The sequence below is a fragment of the Neovison vison genome, chromosome 4 (assembly GCF_020171115.1).
Source record: "Neovison vison isolate M4711 chromosome 4, ASM_NN_V1, whole genome shotgun sequence".
Taxonomy (NCBI): Eukaryota; Metazoa; Chordata; class Mammalia; order Carnivora; family Mustelidae; genus Neogale; species Neogale vison.
The window spans coordinates 179,696,492-179,716,383 of record NC_058094.1 but is presented as its reverse complement, the minus strand read 5'-3'; the positions used below and the strand labels follow the sequence as shown (position 1 = coordinate 179,716,383).

At 36.1% G+C, this 19,892-nt stretch overlaps 1 protein-coding gene across 1 annotated transcript in view; it reads right to left on the bottom strand.

Moving 5' to 3' along the window:
* Positions 1–19,892, bottom strand: part of STK31 (serine/threonine kinase 31) — an 88,258-nt gene that overhangs the window by 6,740 nt on the left and 61,626 nt on the right. Inside the window, 2 exon segments of the mRNA XM_044246233.1 lie at positions 3,008–3,076; positions 18,580–18,702. Coding sequence (XP_044102168.1) covers positions 3,008–3,076; positions 18,580–18,702 — 192 coding nt within the window.

Sequence of the window (19,892 nt, the reverse complement as noted above, 5' to 3'; positions counted from 1 at the left end):
GGAAAGAAGAAGAAAAACTTTTTGTTTATAGACAGATGACATGATTGTATATATAGAAATTCTGAAGGCATCAGAAAAAAACTCCTGGAACTAGTAACTGATTATAGCAAGGTTGCCACATATAAAGTTTATATAAAAAAGTCAATCACTTTCCTATATACAGCAATGAACAAGTGGAATTTGAATTTAAAAACACAATACCATTTATATTAGCACACCCAAAAACAAAATACTTCAGTATAAATCTAACAAAATAGGTATGAGATCTATATGAGGAAAACTACAAATCTCTGATGAAAGACATTAAAGAGAGATGCCTGGGTAGCTCATTCAGTTAAGCATCTGTCTTAAGCTCAGGTCATGATCCCAGTGTTCTAGGATCAAGTCCTATATCAGGCTCCTTGCTCAGCAGGGAGCCTGCTTCCCTCTGCCTGCCTTTCTCTCTCTCATTCTCTGACAAATAAATAAATAAAATATTAAAAATATATGTATATTAAAGAAAAACTAAATAAATGGAGAGATATTCTATACTGATGGATAAGATGACTCAGTATTGTCAATGTATCAATTCTCCCCAACTTGATCTGTATGTCCAGTACAATCCCAACCAAACTTTCAGCAAGTTATTTTGTGGATATGAACAAACTAATTCTAAAATTTACATGGAAAGGCAATAAGACTCAGAATAATCAACACAATATTCAAGAACAAAGTTGTAGGACTGGCACTATCCAACTTCAAGTCTTATTATAAAGCTACAGTAATCAAGACTGTATGATATTAAAGAATAAACCAATATGTTAATGGCAAAAAAACAGACCCATAAAATATAGTCAAATAATATTTGACAAAAAGGAAAAGGCAATACAATGAAGATAGTCTTTCCTGGTTTGTTTGTTTTTTTGAGAGAGAGAGAGAGCACAGAAGGAAAGTGAGAGGGAGAAGCAGACTCCTTGCTGAGCAGAGAGCCTGACACAGGGCTTGATCCCAGGACCCTGAGATTATGACCTGAGCTGAAGACATTTAAACAACTGGGTGACTCGATTGGTGCCCCGAAAATAGCCTTTTTATCAAATAGCACTGGCACTACTGGACACCCACATGTAAAAAATTAATGTACACAGATACCTTACACACTTCACAAGAATTAACACAAAATTGATCACAGATCTAAATGTGAAATGCAAAACTATAAAATTCCTAGAAGATAACAAAGGAAAAAACCTAGATGAAGTTGGGTCTGGTGTTGACTTTCTAGAATACAACACCAAATGCCGTGAAAGAAAAACTGACAAATTAGACTTCATTAAAATTAAAATTAAAAACTTATGCTCTGCAAAACACACTGTCAAAAAAATTAAAAGACAAGCAACAGATTATGAGACAACATTTGCAAAAGACATTTCGGATAAATAATAGTTCTTCAAAATATAAAGAATACTTAAAACTCAACAATTAGAAACCAACATTATTTAAATTGGGCCAAAGACCTTGCCAGACACCTCACCAAAGAGGCACAGATGGCAAATCAGCATATAAGAAAATGCTCCACACATCATGTCTCAGGGAAATGTAAATTAAATCAAGATACCACTATACATCTAGAATACTGACAATATCAAATGCTGGCAAGGAAGTGGAGCAACAGGAATGGTAATGCAAAATAGTACAGCCACTTTGGAAGATTGTCACTTCTAACAAAACTAAACATGCTCTTACCATATAAGCCAACAACTGTGCTCCTTGGTATTGACCCAATGAAATAAAAATTTATGCCCACACAAAAACTTGCAAATGGATGTTTATTCCTAACTCCCAAACCTGTAAGCAACCTAAATGAACTTCAGTAGGTGAATAGGTAAATAAACCATAGTATATTCAGAAAATGGAATATTATTCAGCACTAAAATGAAATGAGATATTAAGCCATGTTTTTAAAGATATTATTTATTTATCTGATAGAGACACAGAGAGAAAGGGAATGCAAGCAGAGGGAGTGGGAGACAGGGAGGTGGGCTCCTCACTGAGCAGAGAGCCCAATGCAGGGCTCAATCCCAGGACCCTGCAATCATGACCTGAGCAGAAGGCAGACACTTAACAAATGAGCCACCCAGGGGCTCCAAGCCATTTATTTTTAAATAAACATTTTCTTTCTTAAAAAATGGCATGAGAACTTTTAGAGCTTGATTTTTATAATTCCATAAACTCATTTACTGCCATAGTTATAACCTCTTAATATCTAGTCATACAGGACTATTCTATTTCAAAAGAATTTAATATTTTCAAGTCTTAATGCAGGTTATTTGTTGTCTTTACCTGGAATACCATCACCTCATTCTCTCTTGTAAACTCTTATTTCAATCTTGAAGATTTACCTTAAACTACTTGGTAGCATTTTCTACCTACCTCTCTTCCTTCCACCTTTCTCTAAAGAATTAAAAAAATTAGCTTCTTCCAAAGTACTTTCTTAATACCCTACCTAGAGACCTAGGGTATTAAGAAAGGGTATTAAGAAATGGTTCCCATTTCTAAATTATTCATTTATTCTATGCTGCAATTCTGGTAATACATCATCTAGTTCAATTCATAGTGTGGAACAGATACTCAAAATATGTTGGTGGAATACATACATTAATAGCAGAGCAATATGAATGACAGATACATGACAAAGAAAAGACACAGCTAGATGCCTGTAATATTAGTAAAACATTAATTTTAATATAATATGATCTTGGAAGACAAAGCAAAGACTATTTTTCTTTAGTTATTACTTATATTATATAATTTGTGTGACAAATGTACAATCCAACAATATTCTCTAGCAGTAATTCCCTGCCAGTGGTGTAAGAAAGGCAATTGAAATTTTTTTCAGTATTTCTTTATTGTGAATGCTATTTTGCATTCTTACAAAAAGCAGAGGATATTTTCAGTCAAATATTTATGTTTACATTACTGCTACAATTACAGCATATGTTTCCAACCAGTAAATGACAAAAAGGTCACATACCAAATGAAACTGATCCACTTTTGGGATTCCATCTTCATTTGTCTCAAATTTCTCATTTTGAACAGAAAGCTGTTAAAGAAAATGAGAATGGGTAAATTCCTAATGTAACAAAATGCCAATCCTACAGCACAGTCAAATCTGGAACTCTTCATATTCTGGACAAAAGAAAAGAGCTCAAAGAACACACATCAGCTCTTACAGGATAAAAACGTTTTCATGTTAATAACTACTTGTTCACAGGAACTAAAGAGTTCTTGGGGCTCCTCAAGTATCAGTCTGAGATGATGAATAGACTATAAGCAATTTCAATGCTTCCTCACCTTTCAAGAAAATATATCAAAACTTAGTAGCTTATACAATGTTGATTTCATATATTAAGTACAAGGAAAATAAATCAAGCATGTTTCTTTCCTCCCTAGTTCTTAACCTATGTTCAAGAGATACATGTTAAACTTTTAAAACTGTTAAATATGGAGATTTCTTACATACACAAAGTATTCTGAACCCTACATATTCATCACCCAGCCCCAAAAACCATCAACCCTATACATAAAACTATATAAATTATTTTTGAGGTAAATCCTATACATCTCATAATTTCATCTGTAAATACATTAGTACATATTTCTAAAAGTTAAAATCTTTTATTTTGACACAATAACAATATCATCCCACTAACAATTCAGTGGTTTTTTTCTTTTTGAGTAATTCTTTAATATAGACATACCTCACAGATATTGTACATTTGGTTTTAGACTACCTCAGTTAAACAAATATGACAATAAAGCAAGTCAAATGAAGTGTGCAGTAACATTATGACTAAAAAAGCCTATATACATACCTTAATTTTAAAAATACCTTATTGCTAAAAAATGCTAATTATCTAACCTTCAATGAGTCATAATCATTGATCACAGATCAGAATAAATATACTAGTAATCAAGAAGTCTGAAATATTGCAAAAATTACCAAAATATGACCCAGAGACACTATGTGAGCTGATGCTATAGGGAAAATGGCATCAATGAACTTGCCTGACACAGAATTCTGTACCTTCAATTAGTTTAAAAAAAAAAAAGCTATTATCTGCAAAATGCAATAAAGCACAATGAAACAAGATATGCCTATATAAACTACCCAGTTTTCAAACGTTTTTTTAAGATTTTTTTTTCATTTGACAGAGAGAGAGAGAGAGAGCACAAGTAGGCAGAGCAGCAGGAAGAGAGAGGGAGAAGCAGGCTCTCTGTTGAGCAGGGAACCCAACATGGGGCTTGCTCCCAGGACGCTGGGATCAAGACCTAAGCAAACGGCTGCCACTTAACTGACTGAGCCACCCAGGTGTCCCATGATTTTATTTCTGAGTAATCTCTACACCCAATGTGGGATTCAAACTTACAACCCCAAGATCAAGAGCATGTGACCTGAGCCAGCCAGGTACCCCCAGTTTTCAAAACTTTTATCATCCCATAAATATCAGAAATTATTATACTTTCATATAGTTTACTTAAATCCAGATTCAAATAATTTCCATACATTGTAGTTTAAAAATGAGCAAAAGGACTTACGGTTTCTTCCTTCTCCTTAGCACTAAGTAAAACTATGTTAGAAATAACAGAACACAACAAAGGAGGTCTGTGAGTAAAGAGGAAGACAAACTGGTTAAAAAACCCCAGGACTGGGGCGCCTGGGTGGCTCAGTGGGTTATATGTCTTGAGAAGACACATTCTTAAAGACTGGATAAAGGAAGTTTCAACCAAAAAAAAATGAATTTTCGAGGCACCTGGGTGGCTCTCAGTTGGTTAAGCATCTGCCTTCAGCTCAGGTCATGATCTTAGGGTCCTAGAATTGAGCCCCCACATGGGGCTCCCCACTCAGTGGGGAATCTGCTTCTCCCTCTCACTCTCTCTGTCCCTCCCCCACGTTGTGCCCTTTGAAAGAATACTGGAGCATTAGGAAGGAATAACAATGGAAAGAACAGAAATAAAAGGGAATGTCAAAGACTATCCTTCTCATCATAAGTTTCCTAAATCATATATAATGACTAAAACAAAAGTTATTACATTATACTATCTAACACTTAAGACAATGATAGTTAAAAGTGGGTAGGGTGAAGGAACTTAAAAGGTTTTTATACTTCACTCAAAGTGTTGAAACACTGATACTAGTAGAATGTGATAAGACACATACATATATTATAATACCCATACCAACTGCTCAGAAAACTACAGAAGTTAATACACTCAGAACACCATAAATAGGGGCGGCTCAACGGCTCAGTGGGTTAAGCCTTTGCCTTCAGCTCAGGTTATGGTCTCAGGGTCCTGGAATCGAGCCCCACATCAGGCTCTCTTGCTCAGAGGGAGTTCCCCTCTCTTTCTGCCTACTTGTGATCTCTGTCAAATAAAATATTTTAAAAAATAATAAATCAAGATCAACTCTTTAAAAATGTTCAAGTAACCCAAAAGAAGTCAAGAAAAATCAATAAAAAAGAAACAGAGCAAACAAAACAAATAACAAAATAGTAGATTCACCCCCAACATATCAATAATTACCTTAAGTGTTGCAACAACATAGATGGACCTGGAAAGTATTATACTAAAACAAGTAAGTCAGAGCACCATATAATTTCACTTAATGGGGAATCTAAGAAACAAGTGTTACATGCTGAAATAGATTACTACTTCCCTTACCTCTGTTATCCTACATCTTCCAATGTATATAAAAGCTTTAAGTTCCGGTTTTAAAGCACTTTATAACTGAAATACGTAAAGTGTGGCTTCTGTCTTCCTGACTGAACCCTGACTAACAGAGTCCTCACACCTATGTCCTATCCTGCATCAAAGCAAAGCAAATTGCAGATTAAAAATCAGAAGGCATTAAAAAGAAAATCACAGGTTCAAAAATGGTGTCACTCAGGTTAAGGTCCCACATCAGTAAACCATGACTTACTACCTAACCTAACTGCAGGATCTGTGTAACTTCTAACTATCCAACATGGAAATTTCTTAGCCAGCACAAGGAAATTTACTGACAGATGCCCTCCATTCCCTTTCAGAGGATGATCTTGGCTACAACAACAGAATCTTTGCAATAAATTTACTTTTTTTTCCTACTCCCTCTTCATCTTTAAAAGCCTTTTCTGTTCTGTAACACTTCCGGAGCTCCCTTCTATTACTAGAAGGGTATGCTGACTGACTCGTGAACTGATTAATAAAGCTAATTAGATCTTTAAATTTTACTGTTGATTTTTAGTTATTTAACAAAATCTTATCTTCTCACAATCCTTATCTCCTAACAAGCCTCTTACTAACAAGCTGTAAGAGATACTGAATTAACACACTGGTTTAAGAGATAGAAGAGAAATTTGAGAATTCATAAGATAGTAAAAATGCCAAAGCATGATTAACTGGAAGGGCAAGGTGAGACAGATGGAAGAGTCAAGAAGACTACAAGTTGTCGGCTCAGATGACTAGAAGAAACTGTTTGGGGAAGGCAGGAGAAATGGGATATGGTAAAGAGTGCACATTCTGGAGTCAGACTGGCCAGGTTTTAATCTTGGTTCCATCTCTCAGCAGCCATTGGATCTGAATAAATCATCTAATTTCTCTTTGCCTCAGTTTCCTCACTTATAAGGCCCCTGCAAGAATTAAGTTAAATAAATACTTAAAAAGTAACCGTTACAAAAAAAAAAAAAAAAGTAACCGTTACATAGTAAGCACTCATTAAGTATTACCTATTTTTGTTTTTTAAATTTCAGGTAACTTGGGACATCTGTGTTAGCAGTGCGAAATGCTGTCCTTATGAGGGTCTCTAGTCTTACCACTAAGAATAGCTTGGTAATTAAACACTGACAAAAGCTGAATCTGGCTGAAAAGTATAAAGGGTTTCATTATTTATCTTTATTTTTGTGTAACTTTCCACAACAAAACAAAAACTAGACAACAGCTTTACTTGTCCTAATTGGCCTCCTTTTATCTTAGAGATAATGGTTTGTATGACAGACAAGATTTCCTTTCTTATAATTGCTAGAAGATCAGAGCAATCTTAGTGGTTTATTCATAGAAAATATATTCATCGGAACACCTGGGTGGCTCAGTTGGTTGGGCAGCTGCCTTTGGCTCAGGTCATGATCCCAGCGTCCTGGGATTGAGTCCCACATCAGGCTCCATGCTTGGCAGGGAGCCTGCTTCTCCCTCTGCCTGCCATTCTGTCTTCCTGTGCTCATTCTCTCTCCCTCTCTCTCTCTCTGACAAATAAATAAATAAAATCTTTAAAAAAAAATATATATATATATATATATATATATTCATCAAGGATGGTAAATAGGCTTGTTTTTCAAACAATACTATTCCTTATGGGTGCTATTTTGAGGTCATGTCTGAGATCAATGAGCATGACTACAATCATTTTGCAGTATCTGTCAGAAGGAAAGAAGGGCAACACATGAATTGTGTATTAGCAGCTCCAAACAGGTTTCTGTGGTGTATATTTTGTTGTTGCTGCTGTTTTTAGAGTTTATTTTTTTATTTAGAGAAACAGAAGGGGTGAGGAGCAGAGAGAGTATCTAAAGCAGACTCCACACTGAGTGCAGTACCCAATGCAGGGCTCAACCCAGCAATCATGACCTGAGCAGAAACCAAGAGTAAGATGCTTACCTCACTGAGACACTCAGTGAGTCAGGGTTTGTGCACAAACAAGGGTTTGTGATGTGCATTCTATAGTACTCTCATTGGTGGTTAAACTCTACATTCACACCCCTTTTCTTTTCTTTCTCTCTCTTCTTGCTTTCTTTCTCTTTCTCTCTCTCTCCCCCCTCCCTTCCTTCTTTCTTTCCTGAGATTTTTATTTATTTGAAAGCGAGTGAAAGTGTGAGATATCACAGAGGGAGAGGGAGAAGCAGACTTGCCTCTGAGCAGAGAGCTGACATGGGGCTTGATCCTAGGACCCTGAGATCATGACCTGAGAGGAAGGCACACTTAAACATCTGAGCCACCTAGGCGACCCCTGCTATTTTTTTCTTTCTTTTCTACTTTTAATTTGTCATGTCTTGCTGTTTTAAAGTACCTCTGTGAATTGATTGCCTTGTATCCTTTCTGGAACAAGATAAAGTATCTCGTAAATTAAGGTAAAGTTAGCCGGCAGGAAAGCATATATACACAATTGGAAACTCTGGCAAGAACATCAGATTACTGCCATAAATGTAGGAGCTACTAAAAAATAAATGGCACTAGGCACTCTGAAAGTAAATAAGAACATCCAAGGAAAGGCTACACAGTGAAAATTTTCATCGAATGTAAGCAAAATCCTTGGGGACACTAACAGTTAACAGGAAGCAAGGAAGAGTTTAAAAAAAAAATGGCCAATCACAAAAGTCAAAAAAACTAAGATGTGTCACAGAAAACAATGGGTAAAGGAATTACTGTGGATTTTTGTTTTGTTTTTTGATATACCGGACTTAATAACTGCATTTTTAGGCTGAAGGAAAGATGCAGAATAAAAAGAAATACACTGAAGGTACTAGAAAGATAAAAATAGTGTGAAAGTGATGTTTCAGAATAGAAGATGAGAGGATGGGGTCAAGGCCACAAGTGGATGGCTTGTATTGAAGGAATACTTTCAAACTAGACTAGAAGACAGAAGACTGGGTAAAGAAATGATTAGTTTGTAAACAGAAGAACTGAAATTTGAGAGAAAGCACACATGACCTCATTTTTTTCCTTCAAGAAAATAAGAAGTAAGGTCAACTGAAAAGAATGAGAGTGTGATTTCAATAGGTGCTTGAGAAAAGCAGTAAAAGGTTTAAAAGTAAGCTCTGAGGGAAATATGAGAATGAGATGGCTGTGGGCAAGTGAAAGGACTAAAAGAAAGCACTGAGGACCCAAAAGAAATTAAACTGATATGGTGGTGACATTCTGCAAAAGCATTCAGCTTCCAAAGTATAAAGGCATTCAACGGATCCCAGACAAAATGGAGTAGTCCCACTCAGCTTCAGCCTTAAAAAAGAAATCAACACACAAACATAAGAAGACTCTAAAAAGTGGAAAGAAGAAAGTGAAGTACCTAGGAATACCTTGGGACTAGAATATCCTGAGTTCTCCTTTTGAACCTCCTATATCGCAGAGGGAGTGCTAGAAAAAAATGCAATTCAGAAACCCCAAGAGCCACAGATTTAAAAAAAACAAAACAAAACAAAACAAAACAAAAAAAACCACCCCTAGAAAAACCTGATCCCTTTAGCCAAAGAACTGGGAATACAGTGGTCCCGTAGTATAAAAATCTTTCCTGTAATATTCCCTACTCCAGTCAAATACTAAATGAAAAACTCCCCCATACCACCGAGTGTCACCGGGGCTGAGTGGGAAGCTGGATTTTCATCCCCACCATCAACAAAGAGGCAGAACAAGGAAATGTGAGATGGCATCAGCTGGCACTCTACCTAAGTGGTACTGTCACTGGGACCCAGCAGGGAAACTAAATTCCAATCCTACTCAGAAGCAACAAAGTGGAACAAAGCAATGTGAGGCAGTGTTAGTGAGACTCTATTTTTTCTTCTCCACTCCCCAAGTGTCAGCAGGACCCAGTGGAAAACAGAACTTCCAGGCTTACCAGGCAGCAAAAGGCACAAGGAAGTAAAATAAGGTGGTGGTGGTAAAGCAGACATTTAAGTATGGCTCCTGTTCCCAGTGTCAACAGGACTCCATGGAGAGATGAATTTCCACTGCCACCCATCAGCAATGAGAGGAGGCAAGGCATTCACCACAATTTAGCATTCTGCATTTGCTGGGGTGGTGTTAGCAGAGCCAGGGAGGAGATGAAGATCTAATCATATTTGAAACTGTACACTACATTAACTGGGGGCCTATCTCCAAAAAATGAAGGTTAAATAGGATGCAGGGTCTCAGAACATAATACCCAAATGTCCAAAATATGATTGAATACGACATGCCAGACTAAGAACCAAAAAAATCCCAACCTGAATAAGAAAAAGACACCAAGAAATACCAAGGTGACACAGAGGGATTATCTGACAAAGATTTTAAAGGAGCCATCATAACAATGCTTAGAGATAAAACACACATGGAACAAACAAAATAATAGCCTCAGCAAAGAAAAACACAGAAGATATAGAGAAAACCAAAAGGAATTGTTAGAACTGAAAAAGAACAGAAAATTTTTTTAACTCATTGGATTGGCTCAATGGCATGAGGAGTATGACGGAGGAAATCACCAATGAAATTAAAGAAAGAAAAACAGAAAGTACCCAATTTGAATAGCAACCCAAAAAATAGACAGAATCTCAGGAACCTGTGAAACAGTCACAGAATGATCCAAAATTTATGTCATCAGAACTTCCAGAAAACAAGAAGAAAAGTACAGGGTCAACAAAACCATGTGAAGAAATAATTGCTGAACCAAATCTTACAAATTTGGTGAAAACCATAAATCTACAAATTGAAGACAAGCAAGCCTCAAAGAGAGTAAACCCAAAAAATATATGCCAAGACACATCATAACCAAACTGCAGAAAACTAAAGACAAGGAAAAACTGTAGAAGTGCTAAAGAAAAACATCACATTAGCTAGAAACCAATGATTCAAATGACAGTGGATTTCTTATGAGAAACCATGAAGGATCAAAACTATTCATCATTGGCTTCAGTAAAGGCTATGCCTTCAAGACTTAATAATATGTTTAGTGAAGGGAGAAGGTGGTCTGCACAAAGCCTCAAAAGACTGAAATTCTGGGGTGCCTGGGTGGCCCAGTAAGTTAAAGCCTCTGCCTTCAGCTCAGGTCATGATCTCAGAGGCCTGGGATCAAACCCCACATCGGGCTCTCTGCTCAGCAGGAAGCCTGCTTCCCTCTCTCTCTCTGCCTGCCTCTCTGCCTACTTGTGATCTCTGTCTGTTAAATAAATAAATAAATAATTAATTAAAAAAAAAAAAAAAGACTGAAGTTCTGTGATGGGACATCACTTAAGAAGCAGCAATGTCCTTCCTTCACTCACACAATCCTCATGTCCACACCTGAGATAACAATGGGCTCCCTCACAGTGGGCAATTAGTTTCTTAAAGTACTTAGTTAAGTGCCAAAAATGCTTTATGTGCTCCTAGCAAGGGAGGATGTTATCATCGTGTTATAAAATAGACATAATAATGTCCTTAAATTAACAATGTTTTGTCATAGTATGGGAAAAATCAAATATATGACTTTAATAAAATTTATTCACACATGAAAATAAAACTTTTTTTGAAATCACTAAGAACTTTTTTTAAACATATATAGCAGGCCATAAAACTTACCTAGAATTAAGGTCTCAAAGAGACTAAAGGGAAGAAAAGGAATAAAAGGGAATACAGGATAGTCTGGATGTTCTATGATGGTGTTGAAGGCTGATGAAGGAAAGAAGAGAAGCTAGAAGGTTGCTGACACATGAGGAGAAAAGAAAGTGTACAAAAACATATTGGAGATTTAAGAGCAGTTATAATAAAATGAGAGGTTAGGAAATCCTGTCAAGATAAAAATGCACTCAACTGAATTCTACTACTTCTGTAAAGGAAAAATTACACAGGATCACAAAACCCTGTTTTTAGAAGGTTCAACTGAAATCACATGTAAATTACAATTTACATCTAGACTCTGTGTGTGTGTCCAGAAAACCCAAGGTTAGTTGTTCGATGAATCAGTATGAATACTAACATCTCCTAGAAATACATTAGGAGTTGGAATTTTAAAAAATCTTCAAACAAGTTTCCAAAGAAATGTATAAGGTGCCCTAAATAAAAAATGAGTAGATGAACTCACCAAGAAAACATGGCGTACTTAAAAAAAAAAAAAAAAAAAAAGCCTACTACTTCAGTACATAATTGTGGCTAAAATTTAAACATTCATTCTGATATCATAAAGACCTGCATTCACTCAGTTAGTATGTGAATGCCTCTTCTGCACCAAGCACACTGCAGATACAGCAGCAAGTAAGACACACAATCTGTCCCCAAAAAGCTTACATTCTACTGGCAGAAGCAGACAGTAATAAACACAAATAAAAGAAATATATAGTATGTTGGGAGAAAACTAAAGCAGGGAAAAGGATTACATTCTAGATGAGACTAGGCTGGAAAATAAATCTCTGCAGGAAGAGTTATCATGTCTCCTTCTTCTGTGAGAATGAGGATCCACTGGTCCTCTTTATCTCTCACATCAAAGTACCCATCCAAGATGTAGCAGATCCAGGTGCAAATGCTCCTCATAGAATACCTTAATCTTTTCTTCGTACTTCAGTAGTTTACTTCATATATGGTTATTATGTCCATGTAAGAGTAGTTTCTCTTCAGATCTTCTCTAATTCTTGATCATTCTCATATTTGTCAGCAGCCAGCTTCCAGTAAAGAATCCTGAGCCAGCACAGCTGCTCCAGGCTGAACAGGTAGCCAGGCACAGCATGGTGGGGCCACCTCTGGTAGTGGGTAGACTCATCCACATACCAAGCCTGTACTCTGAATGGGCCAGGCTGTCACAAATACCCACCTGCACAATGGCCCAGCCCCAGCCCACTCACCTTGTACCTACTACCCAATTGTTAAGACTTACCACAAAGATACAATAATCAAGACGCTGTGGTATTAGTAAAACGGTAAATATATAGCTCAATGGAACAGAATAGGGTCCAGAAACAGACTTACACAAATATGACCAACTAATATTTTACAAAGAGGCCAAGGAAAGTCAGTAGAAAATAAGCCTTTAACAAATGGTGTTGGAACAACTGGACATTCATATGCAAAGAACACAGACATTGACATAAACCTCACTCCTTATACAAAAATTACATCAAAACTGATTCAGAGCTAAACGTAAAGCATGTAACTAGAAAGTTTTTTGAGGAGAATAACAAGAGAAAATCTTCATGACCCGGGATTAGGCAAAGAATTCTTAGATATAATACCAAAACATAATCCACAGAAGGAAAACAATAATAAATTGAACTTCATAAAAATCAAATCCTTTTTCTCTACAAAAGACACTGTTAGGAGAATAAAATTATAAGCTACAGACTAGGAAAAATGTTTGTAAATGACACCTGAGAAGGGATTTACATCTAGACTCTGTGTGTGTGTGTGTGTGTGTGTGTGTGTGTTTAAGACTTATTTGACAGAGAACACAAGCAGGGAAAGTGGCGTGGCAGACAGAGGAAGAGGGAGGAGCAGACTCCCTGCTGAGCAAGGAGCTCAAGGAAGGGCCTCAATCCCAGGATTCTGGGATCATGACCTTAGTCATGGAAAACACTTAACCTTAGTCAAAGGAAAACAACCTACTGAGCCACCCAGCCACCCTTATCTAGAATATATTTTTAAGCTCACCACTCAATATTAAGAAATCCAATTTGAAACTGGGCAGAAGACTTAAACAGACATTTCACCACAGAGGATATGTGCAAGGAAATAAAAAAGATATACAACATCATTAACCATGAGAGAGATTTAAATTAAAATCACAATGAGACAAGTACTATACACCTATGAGAAATGCCCAAAACAGAAAATAAAAGCAATAATGTTAACAATAATGAAAAGCTTTAAAACTTTCATTCACCACTGTGTGCAGGCAAAATGTTTGGCAGATCCTTATAAAGTTATACCTATAATTACAATCTATCAATCTCTCTCCTGGTATTTATCCTAAAGAAATTAAAATAAACATAAACATAAAACCTATATAAAAATGTTCACAGCAGCTGTACTTATCATAACCAAAAACTGTAAACAACCCAATGTCCTTTAATAGGTAAACAGATAAACCTGACACATTGATAAACACTACTCAGCAACAAAAAAGGAATAGACTACTGCTATACTAAATAACTTTGATGAATCTCAAAGACATGCTGAGTGAAGAATTTAGTCTCAAAAGGTTCATAATCACCATTTATATGACATTCTTAAAAAAAAAAAAAAAACCCACAGTGATAGAGAAAACAGCAACAGTTCCCAAGGGTTAAAAGTTAGGGGGAGGGACTACAAAGGGACAGCAGTTCGAAGTTTTTTTGAATTATGGAAGAGCTCCTCATTCTAATTATGATAATTATATTAATCTATACATATGTTAAAATTCATAGGACTGAATGCCAAAAATAGTCAACCGTACTACATGCTAGTTAGAAAATAAAGTTTTAGGGGTGTCTGGCTGCTCAGTTGGTAGAGCATGCAATTTTGATCTCTGGGTTGTGAGTCTGAGCCCCACACTGGGCATAGAGATTACTAAAAAAATTTAATTTTAAAAGAACTTAACACTAAAGAAGAGCAGAAATTCAGCACAAAAGTGTACGGACTCATATAGAGCTCTTTACTACCATTTGAAGAAGAAAGAAAATAGATTAAATAAAGACTATTACTGTACCTAAATGGTATCATATGACAGCTCTGAGGAACATAAAAATAGACAACACATTTACTTTCATCGCTCTGATGTAAAGAAGAAATAGATTACTGAAGCAATGATTAAAATGATGCCAGTTTAATCATTTCCATGGCTATGATGGTTCTATGAAGCCAAACTCTAAATACACAAGCCAGCAAAAGGCTAAAACTTGTGAATAATTAAGTGAGAAATGAGATCCCCTATGATTACCATGTATGTAGGTATAAACACTCTTTTGGTAACAGCTTTATTGAGATATAATTGATGTTCAACAAACTACATATATTTTAAGGTAGTATGATTAGATTTGATCTATGTATATACCTACAAAATCACCATAGTCAAGCTAATGAAACATAGTGATCATGCCAAAAAAATTTGGTCATGCCACTTTATAACCCATCCCTCCTGTTTCTCCTCTACCCTCAAACCCCAGGCATTTATGATCTCCTTTATGTCACTAAAGGTAAGTGTACACTTTTCAGAAGTTTATATAAATAGAACCAAAAAATATGTAGTCTTCCTTTCCTCTGGTTTCCTTAGCCTGGCAGGATGATTTTAAGATTCATCCATATTATTGGATGTATTGATAGTTCTTTCCTTTTTATTGCTAGTAGTATTCCAATAGATAAGCAGCAAACTGTTTATCCATTTACCTAGTTGATAAGTATTTCAGTTCTTCCCAGTTTGGGGCTATTACAAATATCTGAATATTTGAATATTTGCATACAACTCTGTGTGGACATATGCTTTCATGTCTCTTGGCTAACTATGTAGGAGTAAAAATGGCTGGGTCACATGATAGGTTTTATGTTTAACCTTTTAACAAACTGCCAAATTTCGTTTTCAGAATGGTTGCTCCACTTACATTACTCTCAGCAATATATGAGAGTTGCAGCTGTTACACATCCTAGTCAATACTTGGTATGGTCACTCTTTTTGATTTTAGGCATCCTAGTAGAAGTATAGTAATATATCATTTGGGGTGGGTTTTTTTTTTTTTTTTTCAGATTTTATTTATTTATTTATTTGACAGAAAGAGACACAGCAAGAAAGGGAACATAGCAAGGGGGGTGGGAGAGGGAGATGTGGGGCTTGATCCCAAGACACTGGAATCATGACCTGAGCCGAAGGCAGACACCTAACTGTCTGAGCCATTCAGGTGCCACACATTTTGGGTTTTATTTGCTTTTGCCTAATAACTAAAGATACTGAGAGCATCTTTTCCCACGTTTATTTACCATCTAGGCATCCTATTTTGTAAAATGTCTATTTAAACAAATTTGTCCATTTTTAAACTGAGCTGTTGTCTCATTGAGTTTTAAGAGCTCTTTGTAAACTAGATACATGCTTTTTGCAAATACTCTCTCCCAGTCTGTGTATGTCTTGCCTTTCATTTTTGTAAAGTGTCTGCTGAAAAGCAAAGTTTTGAATTTTGATCAAATATGAATTATTGATTTTTTTAAAGATTTTTATTTATTTGACAGACAGAGATCACAAGTAGGTAGAAAGGCAGGCGGGGGGAGGGGGAGCAGATTCCCCAGCAGAGAGCCTGATGCGGGGCTCAGATCCTAGGACCCTGGGACCATGAGCCGAGCCAAAGGCAGAGGCTCTAACCCACTGAGCCACCCAGGCACCCCTGATTTTTTTCTTTTATGCTTGATGTTTTTTAATATCCTATTACAAGAAATCTTTGCCAAACTCAAAGTTAATAAAATTATTTCCTATGTTTTATACCAGTTTTAAAGACTTAAGTTTTAATGGTAATTCTAAGAGGCACATGCACCACAATGTTTATAGCAGCAATGTCCGCAATCCAAAATATGGAAAGAGCCCAGATGTCCATCCACTGATGAATAAAGAAAATGTGGTATATATATACAATGGAATATTACTCAGTTATCAAAAAAATGAAATCCTACCATTTGCAGTGATGTGGATAGAACTAAAGGGTATTATGCTTAACAAAGTCAATCAGAGAAAGACAAATATATGACTTCACACATATGTGGAATTGAAGAAACAAAACAGATGAACAGAGGAGAAGGGAAGGAAAAATAAAATAAGAAGTAATCAGAGAGATAGACAAATCCTAAGAGACTCTTAACTATAGAAAACAAACTGAGGATTACTGAAGGGGAGGCGGGTAGAGAGAGATGGGGTAAGTGGGTGATGGGCATTAAGGAGAGCACTTGAAGTAATGAGCACTGAGTATTATATGTAACCAATGAATCACTGAACTCTACCTCTGAAACTAACAATACAATATAAGTTAATTAATTTATTAAAAAAATAAAGACTTGAGTTTTACATTTAAATCTAATATACATTTAGAGTTAATTTTTATAAATTGTGCAAGGATTAGGTCAGTTTATTTTTTATATATAGATACCCAGTTGTTACAGCACCATTTGTTGAAGATAATCATTTTCCTCACAGAATTCCCTTGAAATCTTTGTCAAAAATCAACTGATCGTATATTTCTACTATTTCTTCTATTTCTACTGTCTTTATGCTATTCCATCATTCTGTATGTTCAACTTTACACCAACATCACAATGTTTGATTCATTATTATAATTTTACTAAGTCTTAAAATCAGGTAGTTTAAATTTTCAAAACTTATAGCTACCACAGTTTCTATATATTTTGATACAAAGTACACCTGATTGTCAATTACTATTAAAAAAAAAAAAAGGCCTAGAAGCATTTTTGTTGAAATTGTATTGAATCCATAGACCCATTTATCCCAGGGTCCTGGAATAGAGCCCCATGTCAGTCAGACTCCCTGCTCAGTGGTCTCTCTTGCTCCCTCTGCCCCTCCCCCAGCTCATGTTCTGCCCCTCCCCCTGCTTATGCTCTTTCTCTCAAAAAAATAAAATCTAAAAAAAAAAAAAAAAAAGAATTCACATCCATACAACATTCAATCTTATAGTCCATGACCATTATGCAGCTCTCCATTTAATTATGTCTCCTTTAATCTCTCTCAACAATACATCATAGTTTCCAGGGTACAGATCTTGAACATTTTTTGTCATATTTATCCCTAAAAATTCCATATTTTTAATACCCATGTAAATGACTTTTTAATTTCAATTTCCTATCGTTTGTTGCTAGTATATAGAAACCCAGCTAATTATACTGATTTTGCATCCTGCAACCTGGCTAAATTTGTTAACTCCAGTAGCTCTTAAGTACAGTCATAAAGACTGCACATAATTAATTTCATCTTTGAATAAAAACAGCTTTACTTCTTTATTTTTAAACTGTATGCATTTTATTTCTTTTTGTTGCCTCATCATACTGGCTAAAACCAGGATCAGCAAACTATGGCCCGCATGCCAAATCTATGCCACTGCTTATCTGAGTACAGCCTATAATCCAAGAACAGTTTCACATTTTTAAATGTTTAAAAGAAAATTAAAGAATACTATTTCATGGCACATGAAAATTATATGAAATACAAATTTCAATGTTCATAAGTAAAGCTTTATTGGAACACAGCCATTCATTCATTTAAATGTATTTATGGCTACTTTCCACAGTAGCAGAGACCATATGACTCCCAAAACCTAAAATATTTACCATCTGGCGTTTTATAAAAAACTCTGCTGACCCCTGGGCTAGAATCTCCAGTACAATGCTATGCAAAAGAAGTAAAAACAGACATTCCTTCCTTGTTAATACTTAATCCCTCATAATCTGTAGGAAGAGTAAATTTAAACCATGGATAAAAAAGCAGCTACTAGGTTTATAGTGTAAGCAGGAACACTTACTCAAGGCTCATTTGACATTTATTTTCCTCATATGCATGAGCTGTTTATAGATTAATATAGGACAAAATCATCTTTATTCTTAATCTTGACTTTAATAAAACTAACACTAGCATGATATGTAAAACATGTATCAAGTCAATTGGTAGTAAATATACAATAGGTGATAGAAGTATATAGTTTATGATAAGACTTTTTTTAAAAAGAGAAAAAAAAGTAATTTTCTACTAAATCTTTTTACTAAAATGCTACCACTGCTTTTTATCCAAAGCAATATGTTGAGGAAAACCACTCACTTTATATACTCAAGTATATGTAAATATATTTGCACACACTTATATATTTTTACATATGGCTAATTTATTTCAATTAAAAAATAACATACCCATAATAAAAGGCAGCCATAAGCATATAAGTCAGAACTTGGAGAAGCTGGCTTTCCCATTTTCAGTTCAGGTGATAGCAAACTCAAGTCACCAACCACCATGTTCACTGAGGCTCGCTGACTCTACAAAAACAGTCAGTTAAATTTTTTTTTTTAAGATTATTTATTTATTTATTTGACACAGAGAGAGAAAGCGTAAGTAGGGAGCAAAATAGAGGGAGCAGCAAACAAAGGGAAAGGGAAAAGCAGGCTCCCCACCAGGCAGGGAGCCCAATGCAGTGCTGGATACTAGGACCCTGGGATCATGATCTGAGCCAAAGTCAGCACTTAACTGAGCCACCCAGGTGCCCCACAGAGTTTAGTGGCAATACGGATGAGGTAAACTTCTGTGAAGTCCTCTGCATTTCATCAACACAAAAAAAAAATTCTTTTGAAATATTTCATTCTCTCTTGCTTTCAAATATTTTTACCTAATTTCTGCTATTATAAATTGCTCTTAAAATCAGGCTCATAAAATTAACAGTGAGACTCTGGTTACATTTCACATTACAGACTCAAGTAGATTCAAAATGAAGAAACACCAATTATTTTAACATTTGGAACCTCTTTCATTTCTTTTAAAGATTTTATTTATTTATTTATTTGACAGAGAGAGATACAAGGGGATAGAGAACACAAGCAGAGGGAGTGGGAGAGGGAGAAGCAGGCTTCCCATGGAGCAGGGAGCCCACTATGGGGATCGGTCCCAGGACCCTAGGATCATGACTTGAGTGGAAGGCAGACACTTATCGACTTACCCACCCACCTCTTTTTTTTTTTTAAGATTTTATTTATTTATTTGGCAGAGAGAGATCACAAGTAGACGAAGAGGCAGGCAGAGAGAGAGAGAGGGAAGCAGGCTCCCCGCTGAGCAGAGAGCCCGATGCGGGACTCGATCCCAGGACCCTGAGATCATGACCTGAGCCGAAGGCAGCGGCTTAACCCACTGAGCCACCCAGGTACCCCCACCACCTCTTTTAAAAATAAAAGTTCAGAGGGGGCAGAAGGAGTGCTATTTTCTAATTTTGAAAATTCTAAATAGCTTTATATATATATATAAAAATATATATAATTTTTTTTTTTAATTTGACAGAGAGATCACAAGTAGGCAGAGAGGCAGGCAGAGAGAGAGGAGCAAGCAGGCTCCCTGCTGAGCAGAGAGCCCGATGCCAATGCGGGGCTTAATCCCAAGACCCTGAGATCATGACCTAAACTGAAGGCAGAGGCTTTAACCCATTAAGCCACCCAGGCGCCCCTCTAAATAGCTTTTTTAA